At 47.8% G+C, this 12808-nt stretch overlaps 4 protein-coding genes across 4 annotated transcripts; 1 reads left to right on the forward strand and 3 right to left on the reverse strand.

The window, feature by feature from the left end:
- Positions 1–4888: 4888 nt before the first annotated feature.
- CCR75_008013 (uncharacterized protein) lies at positions 4889–6619 on the reverse strand (the record flags this gene model as incomplete). The annotated part of the gene is made up of 4 exons (XM_067966068.1): positions 4889–5336; positions 5399–5684; positions 5740–6330; positions 6417–6619. 4 exons carry the CDS (start codon positions 6617–6619, stop codon positions 5100–5102), a joined length of 1317 nt encoding a protein of 438 aa, XP_067814953.1. The 3' UTR covers positions 4889–5099.
- Positions 6620–7286: 667 nt separating this feature from the next.
- Positions 7287–11309, forward strand: CCR75_008014 (uncharacterized protein). Its single transcript, XM_067966069.1, has 7 exons — positions 7287–7708; positions 7775–7841; positions 7896–8642; positions 8711–8786; positions 8855–10080; positions 10152–11226; positions 11296–11309. The coding sequence occupies exons 1-6, from the start codon at positions 7389–7391 to the stop codon at positions 10245–10247; spliced, it is 2532 nt and encodes an 843-aa protein (XP_067814946.1). The 5' UTR covers positions 7287–7388; the 3' UTR covers positions 10248–11226; positions 11296–11309.
- CCR75_008015 (uncharacterized protein) lies at positions 10414–11383 on the reverse strand (the record flags this gene model as incomplete). Its single annotated transcript, XM_067966070.1, has 2 exons — positions 10414–11216; positions 11287–11383. 2 exons carry the CDS (start codon positions 11381–11383, stop codon positions 10414–10416), a joined length of 900 nt encoding a protein of 299 aa, XP_067814947.1.
- A 111-nt stretch (positions 11384–11494) lies between these two features.
- On the reverse strand, positions 11495–12043 carry CCR75_008016 (uncharacterized protein; the record flags this gene model as incomplete). Its single annotated transcript, XM_067966071.1, has 1 exon — positions 11495–12043. One exon carries the CDS (start codon positions 12041–12043, stop codon positions 11495–11497), a length of 549 nt encoding a protein of 182 aa, XP_067814948.1.
- Between the last annotated feature and the right edge of the window lie 765 nt (positions 12044–12808).

The raw sequence follows: 12808 nt of genomic DNA on the forward strand, positions 1-12808 counted from the left end.
CTAACACATGTCACTAAAAACCAGACGTAAGACGTGGATCCCGGTCCGAAACTATGGACTCGAGCATCCCGTGTAGTCGGTAAAAATGATCCAGGAATAAGAGAGCTGCCTCCTTTCCTGTGATCGATGTTTTACATGGTGGTAAATGCACCATTTTGATCAGTCTGTCTACAAAGACGGCGAGCACCGTCCGACCCTTATGATCGGGCGGCATGCCAAACATGAAGTCCAGACTTACTGACTTCCAACAGTTGGTTGGAATCGGTAGCGGCTTCAGTGGCGCACTTCTGGACGGCGCAGGGTTAATGCGCTGAATTTGTTCGCAAGAGCTAATATAGTTGGCCACCCATCTATATAGGTGTGGCCACCAAAATTCCTCTGACACTCATAAGAATGTCTTTTCACGGCCCAGATGCCCACTAGATGGCGCATCATGGAGCTCGTGAAGAATCATCAGCTTGAGATATGTGTCATGAGGCACATAGATTCTCAAGGGATCACAAGGTGACAGCCTATGCCATAACAGGCCATCGCTGTAGCTAAAACGATTTAGCTTAGCTTTCAGGTGCGTCGGAAGGGTTACCTTTCGTCCACCAAAGTGTTCCAACAGCAGGCGACAGTGGTCGTCCTGACTGAAGCTCTCTTTGATTTCAGAGGCTAATGAGCTCGTCACGTGGTATGCCTTCATGGCTGCCAACGTTGACGGCTAAAAATGTGCTTAAGCACTAGGCACACTTTACTGGTGTCTAACCTCGAAGTCTAATCTGCGCAATAAAGCGTCAGCCAAGAAATTCGACTTACCCGGCTTGTATTCAACTTTGAAATTGAATTCAGAGAAGCATGTAACCGTCTTGCCCTTCTAGGTAAGAGGTGCGGTGAGTTTATTGCGGTCCGCAATGATGCGTGATCCGTATAAACCACAAATGGTTCGGTGCCCAATAGGTGCACACGAAACTTGACAAAAACATTCTTTATTGAAAGTAGCTCTTTGTCATGCACAGGGTAATTCAGTTCCGCGGCTTTTAATAGCCGAGACTGATAAGAGATGCCGCGGTTAACGCCGTCGTCATCCTTCTGCATGAGTGAGCTGCCGATATTGCAAAATTACTTGCATCGCAGACGACGCTAGCTTATCCGCGTCTGGCAGTGCCAAGACCGGTGCCTCAACAAGAGATAGCTTCAACGATATGAGCGCATCATCTTGTTATTTTACCGAACCCATTTGTCAGATAATGGTTTAGTTTGCTCAGCATAATTCTTGCTATATTTATGCAAGTAATTAGCGAGCCCTAGTTTTTGGCGAAAATCCTTTACATGCCGTGGGATTGACCATTCCTTTACCGATTTTATACTGTCTGAGTCTGCTCGTACACCATGAGTACCTACGATGCAGCCCAGCACAGGTATCTCGGGGACCCCTTATATCGCACTTTTGCAAGTTGACGTACAATTGAGCGTCCTTCAAAGTCTGCAACACAGCGTCTAAATGACGCTTATGCGACTCTATTGCGCTCAGCCCGTTCTCGGCCCTACTATGCACGAATACATCGTCAAAGTAATGGGGCGCGTAGGCACGATGCTGACGCATCACGTGAGCCACCACTCGGTTGAATGTCGCTGGTGCGTTTTTCAAACCTTGAAGCATAAGCCACTCCCAAAGCATACCGCTTGAAGTGCTAACATGTGTTTTGGCTACATCTGACACTCTCATTAGTACCTGATAGTAGCCATCCTTCAAATCCAAGGCGGAAAAGATAGTTGACTTTCCCATGGAGTTCAACAAAACATCTTTCCGCGGGATTGGCGTTTGAGTCGGCATGGACTCCGTGTTCAGGTTATTGTAAGCATGAACCACGCGCCATCCACCTGTGGCTCTAGGCACACAGAAGGTCGGGCTGCAGCGAGGCGATTTGCTCTCACGCACATGTCCCGCCTTGGCTCGCTTGTCGAAGAATTCATCGATATAATCGACTTGCTCTTTCGGCAACGGCCATTGCCTGGTCCTACAATACTTGGTGCCAGGTTCGAGGTCTATTTCGTTTCCGATGCTCCTATCTGCTGGTAGGCGGCTCGGCACTTCTTCTGGGAACACATCGCGATGTTTCCACAGAACCTTAAAGAACGGACTGTCTCTCAAGGCATCCCAGCCTTGAGCAGCAAGCCGTTTCTTTTTGTCCGTTTCTTGGACGCTCTCGTCCGTTGTGAACGACGAGCAACAGTCCACCAAGTTCTCGTTTGGAACAGGTGTGACTATTTCATGGAACAGATCCCACGACCTTTGACTGGGAAGCGGGTGCCGTTGCTCTCCTGGCTAACGCACATCTTCCAACCGCACCAGGCTCTAGGCACTGTGACGGTTCATGCGACGTTTGACTTCCTGTGAGCTTGCCGTCTACTGCCACAGGTTCTCGGCTCTATGCAGGACTATGGGACACATGACTACTTGTCATTGCCCTTTTTGCCACCCCAGTCTTCACGAGCTCGGTAGGAATTGGCGACGCTTGATATCCCGTCAACGCACCCGCAACTGTGTCCGACACGACATCAGTTGCATACGCCTCCCGCAGGAGCACATTTTTTCCGGTGAACTGCATAGAGCTCGCAACTTTTGCGTATGCGCCAGTCTATCCATGGTTGGTGTTTTGTCAACCATGGCATGTCTAGGATGAGTTCACACGGACTCTCCATACTTAGCACTGTAAACTTCTCTTTATAAGAGAAGTCACTAATGCTGAAGGCGAGTTCTACCTGAACTCCCACAAACTTAACGAGCGCGCCGTTTGCTAAACGAACGGTCGCCTCTTCTCGCTTGCCATCCTGGGAAAGCGACTCAAACATCGCCGGTCTCTTTTTAGAGCCGCGAGCTTTATAAAACTCTGTGATGCACCGAATCCACTGGGAGAGTCATCACCTGGTCATTGCCTCGTACTTGAGCGCTATAGACCAACAGAGTTGAGGTCCGAAATTTGGAGACCTAAGGTACTATGCTACCCATTTGATCGACAACTCTGAAGTTAGGGGTAGCTTCAGAGTCCACGTCAGTAGGGCATCCCGCCCCTACTGCGCTCCTGCATTACCCGACCCCTCAGTGGCCGATGCAGAACTCATGCGTCTCGCACGCTGGTTCTTGCCATAGCCCTTTGAGGAGGGAGTCCTCTTTCTGGGCATCTTTGCCCTGCAGGGACCCTGGCATAGCAGCGAGCCATCATATGACCGCGCTTGTCGCATTTAAAGCAGACTACATCGGCATTGCCCAACTCCATGGAAGTAGCATCTGTCCTCTCGGCCGACGGCTTATACGAAGCTGTCGCCCAGACACTGTTGTAGGATTGCTCAATTAATGAGCAATCCTACAATAGTGCCTCGGCGACTCTTCCATCGTCCAGACACTGTTGTAGGATTGCTCAGTTAATGAGCAATCCTACAATAGTGCCTCGGCGACTCTTCCATCGTCGACGGCACCTTTCTCAAAAGGGCCTGTCGCGATGGGCCATGTCGTAGTCCGTTCATAAACGTGGGCACTTTAATGTGCTCCGGAATCGGACCTACGGTAATGGACGCCGACAGCGAGCGCAACTCCTGCACATAGTCTTCAGAGATCGCTTCGCCTGTCGCGCTTAAAGAAGCGTTCCTGAAGCGACACCTCGTTGTTCGGCCGCTGGTACATGACGCGAATCTTTGTCTTAAAGATCGCCCATGTGGAAAAAGCCTTTCTGTCCGCCATAAGGGCCGAGTAAGCCCACTCTAAGGCCTTCCGCGCAGATGCGACATGGCGTACGACACCATCTGGCTGTCGTCCTCGATGATCTGCGCGACGCATTGCTCCACGGTTTACAGCCAGTGGACACTCGTGTGCGCTGCAGTTGAATATGAGTGACGGCTTCCGTGCAGCATGGCTCTGTGCCTCGGACGCGGCATTCCGCTGTCCGAGAACGAATGCCTCAAACTGCTCCAACTGAGCAAAATGTTGCTGAGGAGGATTAACCGAGAGCCTGGCCAGGGCTTGTTCGCCAGGACCCTGCGTCAAGTGCTCTGCCACCTCCCGATGATGTTTGGAGAAGTTGGGAAAACGAGCCCAATCGTATTTGAGGCTCATCCTCACGTACACACGCAGAGATGCGGGCCGTGGGAAGGATTTCAAGTGCTACCAAATGTAAGCGGGCACATCTTAATGCGGCCACGCTCTACTTAAGCATACACTATAGCACAGCGAGGAAGCGGCTATACCGTCTACTCTCGTGTGCCATGAGATTGTTATGGTGGGCGCCTTAGCGACCTCACATAACGAAGTATAAGCTGTAGGCAAAGTTACGTCACGGGAGCGGTAATCCAGCCTTACGTGCGCACTTACCAAGTAGGAAGTAGTTTTCAAGACTGATTTTTTTTAATCGTACATAAAAAAATACCTATTTTAACCAATCATAAAAAATGTCATCTCTGTAGATAACACTAATATGCATTGCGAGCGTATCATTCTAGATACCTCGCGTAATGGATGACGCTAGGCATCATCCCTCCAAATGTGAATGCACCAATGTGCATCACATACACAAGGGTGGGTCATACTTTGAACCACACCCAAGTGGTGGGTCTAATTACTTTCTTCAAGTAATTGACCACCCCTGAAGTACGCAAATTATACTAAACGGGGACTGTGTAAAATTACGGCAACTTTAGCCCGAACAAAGAGACTCTCGGAGTCCACAAGTCTTTCTCTGACTTTAGGAGCTCCGCTACAAAGTCAAATCTTTTTGCTTTATAATAGAACTGATAGACCAGAAATGTTTTTGCCTTCTCTTTAAAAGCTTCTGGTTTCGTGTCGGCTTCACCCGATAAAATTGTAGGCCGTTATGTCGAAGTGGACCATATAATTGCTGAAAAGCGGCAATATGGAAACGCTAGCGTACGTGAAGGCAGAATGCACTTTATGGAGCTACTGGGTTAATTGGGCTTAGCTCGTCTCACAAAACAACGTTTGCATAATTTGCGATATACGCTATAAAATAAAGTCAATAAAGGATCATTATGCTGACAAGGCAATAATTGATTAATTGCCCTCTTAAAATTTAATAAACTCGACGCAAGCAAATCGCATGAGCCTATTCAAGGTCTTCCTCGGCAATGTCCGCCTGCTCAGTCTCGTCGCCTTCTTCATTGTATATGTTCTCCGCCATCTGCCAAATTTGCAAGACGTTATCTTCCGCGACCGACGCTACCACCCAAGGGTCGTTGAGGTTCCACGAAAAGTCCGAGATTTTGGAAGTGTGGCCGCCGTGAATAAATAGCAGCTCGGGGGGCCCGTCTTCGGCGTCTTCAGGCGATTGTTCGTCTCCAATCTGTAGACATGGTAAATCGATTTAGACAAAAAAATCGATTGTTCCCACAAGTAAGCGCTCACCTTGCTAAGGTCCCACACGTGCATACGGCGGTCAGCAGAGCAGGAACCGAGAATCGTTTCATTATGAGGCGACCATTGAATCTGGTAGACTTCATCATTGTGACCCTCGAACGAGTGCAGCTTCGCCTTCATGTTGCGCATGTCCCAAAGATTAACGTGTTTGTCTGCTGAACCCGTTGCAACGAGGTACTCGCTAAATGGACTAAAAGCAAGGCAATTGACTTCAGCAGTGTGCGCGTACACGGTCGTCGCGGGCTTGTCATAGCTCTCCGACCGCATATCCCAGCTAGGTCCAAATATACGTCAATTCAAATTTCGCATCTTCTGCGGATTAAACTTACATGAGCAATTTCTTGTCGTCACCGACCGACCCAAAGATTTTGGAGTTGTGCATGTGCCACGCGACATCCTCAATTACATCGCTGTGTCCACTGTACTTGCGCAGCGGCTGCACGGTTTTACTGGTATTGCCAAGGTCCCACTCGCAGATAATTGCATCGTCCGAGCCCGATATTAGGTGAAAAGGTTGGTGGGGGTCCCAGCAGAGACCATAACCTTCCTTAGTATGGCCAAGGAGGCGAAAGTCCGGGTCGCAGCTTGAATTTGGCTCGGGCTGAGATGGCCGCTTTGAAATATCAAAAACGTGAACCTCAGCATGAGGGGTCTTGCTAGCTACGACAAGTTCATCGGAAGGCATAAAGCGTGCGCGGTTCACCTCACCGTCGTGATTAACGCGAATCTTGATGTCCACCTTACCCGATACACCACCAAAGCCACCCAGCTCCTGACTCTCCTCGTCGTATTTTCGAGCGTCAATTTCTGTGTCTTCTAACGGCAATCGAACTTCCGCCACCATCAGATGGTTCTGTTCTGCACCAGACGTGTGCGTTCCAAGTAGTAGCTTATGCACCGAGAAATCATCACCCGCTGACCTAGACATACAATTCAGTAGCGGTAACTTCTTGATCAAAAGGCTCTGTGACGACTGGAGTTGCGAGTGTATGGAATACAGGCGTACGTATGGGAACTCGGGAGCCACTGGACGGTTAAGGACGGCCACTCGAGCGCGTGCGTCATGACCAAGTCGTATAGAAATGGTGTATTCTTCTTCCATATTTTATATTCCTCATTAATGAGCTTCTCCTGTAAAGCAGCATCGCTGGCGGCTGCCACGTCAACGGCAGATGCTGCTGTCTCCGGGTGGTCAGTGGTGTCTGCCATGTTTAATGAGGTGGAAATGGTGGGCAGGCATTTTGTGAGGGTCTTATTGGCTAATATTAAGCTCGTCACTAGATTTTTAAAATAAATGATTAAGTTATATCGGGATTTTCGCTCTATATACTCCTCCGTTTTCTAGTCGTCTAATTAGCCGATAAGCACCAGAGTGGACTAAAAAGCTTGTAAAAGGCAAACTGATGTATCTAAGTACTCATAGCACTGTTTTGAAGAGTTCCGTGTTATATCCTTTCTGTGCATCTAGAAAGTGTGTTGTAATACTACCGACTGACACCTTGTTTGGCTTCCTAAAGGTCAATACGCAACGTAGATAAACCGTGCACTTTAATGATAAGCCATCTAAACTGCGCTAAAATCGTGCTTCAAATTGCTGTAAACTTTACTTTCGTATCTTGTTCTTGCAAGTAAATTACCTTTTTCTGTGCTGCATGTTTTTCTCTCTCGTGCCAAGAACTCTTCTCAACCATGCTGAGTCAACATTGGCGCATGTATTATTAATCTCTTCTGGGTATTTTCTGATTCATTTGTGAGAGCCTAATACATCACTTACTGCAATAACGTCGCTAGAAGTGCTAAATCCAAGTCTGATCAATTATGGCTCTAAATTATTTTAACAATAAATTCCTGATTTTATTCACTGATTGGCTAATATCGACTTGATCGCCCAAGTTCACGTGAGCCGTCTCCGTGTGGTCTGGTTCCTTAAGTTTTCCTGTCTCCACGTGTTCGTAAACGACAATAAACCTGTCAAGCTATGAGCCAAAAATTGCGTGATTTGATCCGTGGAGTACGCGCATGTAAGACAGCAGCTGAGGAACGCGCTGTCATTGCCAAGGAAAGTGCGCTCATTCGTACAGCCTTTAAAGACCAAGACAAGCAGTACCGTCATCGAAATGTGGCAAAATTGCTCTTTATCCACATGTTAGGCTACCCGTCACACTTTGGTCAAATGGAATGTGTGAAATTGATTGCAAGTCCCTACTTTGCGGAGAAACGCATGGGATATTTGGGCCTGATCTTGCTCCTTACGGACCAAGAAGACGTGCTGACCCTTGTGACCAATTCCGTGAAAAAGTAAGTTCAATGATCAACATTCTAATCGAATTTACTACTTTATCAGAATATGTTGCAACAATCCAGTGATCTCAACAACCAAAACCAATTTACTGTGGCACTTGCGTTGACGGCAGTCGGCAACGTCGCTTCGGTACGTGGTCTCAAAATCCACGCTTTTAAGGGCTCAAAGATTTCGTGAATCTAGGCGGACATGGCGCGAGACTTAGTGATGGATGTGGATCGCCATTTACGCAGTGACAATGAACATTTGCGCAAAAAAGCAGCATTAGCAGCGATTCGTGTGTTTCTGAAAGTACCGGATTTAGTCGAGGACTTTACGGAATCTATTACTGGATTGCTTCGTGCCAAGCACCATGGTGTACTCCTAGCAGGAATTCAGCTTATAACAGAGGTCGTTGTGGTCAATGCTACAAATTTAAAGACGTTCAAGAGCCTTGTCCCAAAGCTTGTACGACAGTTGCGCAACTTGCTGTCCATGGGGTACTCTAGTGAGTATGATGTCAGCGGCATTGCCGACCCATTCTTGCAAGTCGCGATTTTGAAGCTCCTGCGGCTTCTGGGCAAAGATAATGAAGAAGCAAGCGAGGCGATGAATGATGTGCTAGCACAAGTGGCAACAAACACTGAGACGGCTAAAACCGCGGGCAATGCTATCTTGTATGAATGCGTTCAAACTATCATGACGATTGAGAGCGACAGTGGGCTCCGGGTGCTTGCGATTAATATTTTAGGACGATTCTTGTTAAATCGGGACAATAACATTCGGTACGTTGCACTTAACACGCTTTCGAAGGTTGTGACGGGCGATATCGCGGCGGTGCAACGTCACACCAATACCATCGTCGACTGTCTTAAGGATCCTGACACATCGATTCGTCAGCGTGCGCTGGAGCTAATGTACGCGCTCGTGAATTCGTCCAACATTCAGATGGTATGTGATTAACAAACCTCGGTGAATTTGCCATTGCGAGTTCCCACTTGTTTATCTTGATGGCGCAGCTTGCTCGTGAGATGCTCAACTACCTTGTTATTGCTTCAAATGATCAAAAACCTGAGCTGTGTTCACGTGTTGCTGGTATATCATCAATTGTACTTGTTAGACAGGATTTTGTTTCTTATAGAATCATGTTTCTTGTGTGCCAGATGCTGTGGATCGCTATGCACCATCTAGCCGATGGCACATTGATACGCTGATTACAATGTTGTCGATTGCTGGTGCTACGCTTCCAGACGAACGTATTTGCAGCTCGCTGATCACGCTGATTCAGCGAAATACAGACTTGCACCCATACGTGGTTCACAAACTCTTTCGTGCTCTTCGTGACGATGTCTCGCAGCTCTCACTTGTTCACGTGGGTATCTGGTGTGTTGGCGAGTATAGTCAATTTCTTTTGCTCGATGCGCCTTTGTCTGAGAATACCTTGAGCGATAAGAGCCATGTCGACGAAAGCAGCGTTGTGGAGTTATTTGAGACTATCTTGCGGCACCACGCATCCACTGATATCACGCGCGCATATGCTCTGAATGCTATGGTTAAGCTCACGACGCGATTCAGCTCGCAGTCCGACATTGCAAAGCTTAATAAGATGATCTCCACCTTTAACACATCGATGGTGCTCGAACTTCAGCAGCGTGCCTCCGAGTACGCCATGATTGGCCAGCCGCAATGGTCTACACTCCGCAACGATATCCTTGCCACCATGCCTGCCATCGATGCGTCCAAGGTGCGCAATCGCAATGACAACCTCGTATCGTCCGTCATGAATCCGGCTGACCTCCTCGGCGACGAAGAGATGAGCGTTCAAAAAGCTGAGGCTCCTTTGAAACCTGTGCCCACGTTGCAGTCAAGTGCTAGCGCCAGTCTGCTCGACCTCGACGACATCTTCGGTGGAGGAGCATCGACTTCGAGTGCAAGTGTGTCAACTTTGGCTGCAGCAGCACCGCCCGCAGTAGACTTGCTCGCCGATATTTTTTCAAGCAACCCAGTTGCACCAGCTGGTCCCGCGGTCTCCATGTTTGATTCTAGCAGCAGTAGCGCAGCACCATCGAATGCGAATGACTTGCTGAGTTTAATGAATTTCGGAACTCCCGCTTTGACTGCAAATCCGGCGCTACGAGCTTACGAAAAGAATGGCCTCAGTGTGGATTTAGCCATTACTAAGCCGAATAGCAACGACTTGTCCGTGACGTACATCACGGCAACTACGCGAAACGCGAGTGTCGTGCCGATTGAAAAGTTTGTGCTTCTTGCTGCCTTTCCCAAGTACATTAAACTCAAAATGGAGCCCCCGACGGGCGATGCAGTGCCACCGAATAATGGTGGAGCGATCACTCAAGTCGTCAAGATTCAGAATACGTTGCAAGGCGAGGTATGTGATGATATTTACGGAGTGTTTTTGTTTATAAGTGCGTGCTTATCTCTTATTATTGGCTTTTGCAGAAACCGGTACTTATGCGGATGAAGCTTGACTTCGCTGTCAATGGCAACAAAGTGGAAGACATGGTGACTGTAAACAACTTTCCATCAAACATTTAATCGCTAAGGTCGAGCATACCGGGCGCTTGTTTGGCGGTAATGAGGCTTTGAAGCAGTCGATAACAGCCTTTATTTCAAATAAGCCAAAGACGGCAGCAACACAACTGGCGTGGTTTGTGAAGATCGTCGTCGTGCTTTGTTAATACGACCAAGCAAGCGAGTCTGGCTACGAACGCTGCTTCAACGTGGAGAGACGATATTGCCAATACGCTTTTCTAATGTGATCCGTCTCCTTCATCAGTGTCGTTGCGAGCTTCCTAGCAATCTCTCGAGCCTCGTCGGTACCTTCTTTTGCATACAAATCGACGAGCAATGCTGCGGCAAAGATACAATCTCCTGTCGTTTGTAATATCGCGTGTGCTTTCTCCTTAATATGTGCAGCAAACGCAGCTTCGTAGTTGCGAATGAGACCGCGGAGATAATTCCACGGACTCTCGTTATGCACCGCAAGAGCAATTTTGTCAAGTGCATACTCAATTTCCTGCTGACGCATGGCTATTGTCTCGAATCCTAAGGTATTACTGTGCACAAACCATCGGTGATTCCACGCCGAATTATTTCGGATGTCTTCTAATAGCATCTTGTCGACAAACTCAATCTCTCCGTCCCAAAGCGCAAAGGTCTTGATCGCCCATTGGCGGTGGGCCCACGCGTGGTAATTTTTAGAGTCTTCGGTGATAGCTAGCGCGCAAAAGTCCTTTTCTGCACTTCCGTCATGTAGCATTGAGCAGATTTCACGACGGTGGTGCCAGATCTGGTAATTCTTTGGGTGCTGGATAGCCATGTCCGCCGTAAATTGGAGCTCCTGGTGCAAATCTGAGCCTAACTCTTGAAGGACACGCCGACGAAAGATCCAGACTGTATAATTGGCTGGATTCACGTCAATCACGTCCAGCGTTAGCGCGAGCGTGCGCTCGCTGTACTCGTTCAGCTTGAGGACACCGCGGAAGCAGTCCATCACGTCCGTGACTGCCGCATCGTGAAATCAGTAAGCATTTTATCATCTAGCATGGAGCAATAAACGAAAAGAGAAACATACATTCAGCAGAGTAGGCGATGCTGACGATCGGATTTGGACCATCATCCTGCGGCACTTTTACCACATCGGCCCACGCGGGATCCTCGCTGTATTTCATGGCGTTTTTTTTACAAAGTGACACACAGCAACATAAAAGCCGCTCCAGCAACTTTATTATTGCTGCTCATAGTTCTCAAATTTCTGCTACATAACTAAGCGACACCTCTGACTAGTCCGCCTTGCCCTGAAGTACACTGTGCATGTCTTCGGCCGTTTGCTTGGCAATTGTTTGGGAGCGTATCATGAAGCGATCCGAGATCCAGCAGACTAGAAAGTACATAAGGCCAAAAGGAGCCTGATCAGGCCGTAAGTCGCCTGCCTGACGCGGAAGGTCCATGAAGCGCGAGGAATAGCTGGCCACGAACCAGAAGCCTTGCAGTAGTGAAAAGGCAAAGGCGGTCTTAAAGGCCAGCAATGAGTCAAACCACCGGCGAATAAAAAGCACCGTGCTTAGGCCAATTATCACAGACAACGCCTCAAATCCAACAATAAAGCTGATTCCGCGCGGACTATGGCGCATGCGCTGGACTTCTAGGTAACTCATGAGTGCGACGAGACCCGCCATCTTGCTTAGAAAAGAAACCCATAGATCGTTAAAGTATACCGTCTTGGTGTAGTGCTGCAAGACTTTCTGATTAAGCGCTTCTTGTACTGATAGCTCTATTGCCTCCCGCTCTTCGCCTTTCACGCGGTGTCCAACTCTTGCCTTAGCTGCCATTTCGTGGGTGAGTGATATTTTGGTGTATTCTACACTCACTTATCTTTAGCATATAAGCATGCTTGCCCTTCTCGCCAGTGGCTATGGTAAGTGGTCTTTAACTTTGATTAATAAAGAGAATTGCTGCAGACACACCCAATTTATGCTACGGACACCCTATTTCACCCCTTTTTCACAAACATACCTTCTTCTTCCGTACCTACGAAAGTAAAGCCATAAAAAAGTTGAACTTATGCCAAGCAAAAGTAGCAGAAACCCCAGAAAGTGCAGTGTTAACAGGCTTCCCTTGAACTTTCAGAGTTCTCGTGGTTTATGTTTCAGGTTCCCTCCCTTTCAATATTCTTAATATTTTAAGCAGGCATTACAGAGAAGAAAAAAAACGGCCACCTTGCCAACATTATCATTAATTGTAGATTCGTACTGAAGCATTACTAGCGAAAGGTGCCCGTTTTATACCTTCTCATCCCGCAGTGTACTAAAATAGTGTACAGATGACTAGACACGTGCTAAACTTAATTTTCCAGTGATGACCACCAATTTATAGTCGGAAGCGACAGCGGCTGGAAGTGTTCTGCTCACCTACTTTCTAATATTGTGTAATCAAAGATACGGAAGTAGGGGTATGCTTGCAAAAAAAGGATTAAATAGGGGAAATTTGCACGTGGAGACAAAATTCTATTCACAAAGGTGTGTCCGTAGAATAAATTGGGTGTGTCCGCAGTTTTAGGATAAATATTTACGAAGAATTCTTGAAAAATCAAAAGC

This window comes from Bremia lactucae, linkage group LG1, assembly GCF_004359215.1.
Source record: "Bremia lactucae strain SF5 linkage group LG1, whole genome shotgun sequence".
In the NCBI taxonomy this organism is placed as follows: domain Eukaryota; phylum Oomycota; class Peronosporomycetes; order Peronosporales; family Peronosporaceae; genus Bremia; species Bremia lactucae.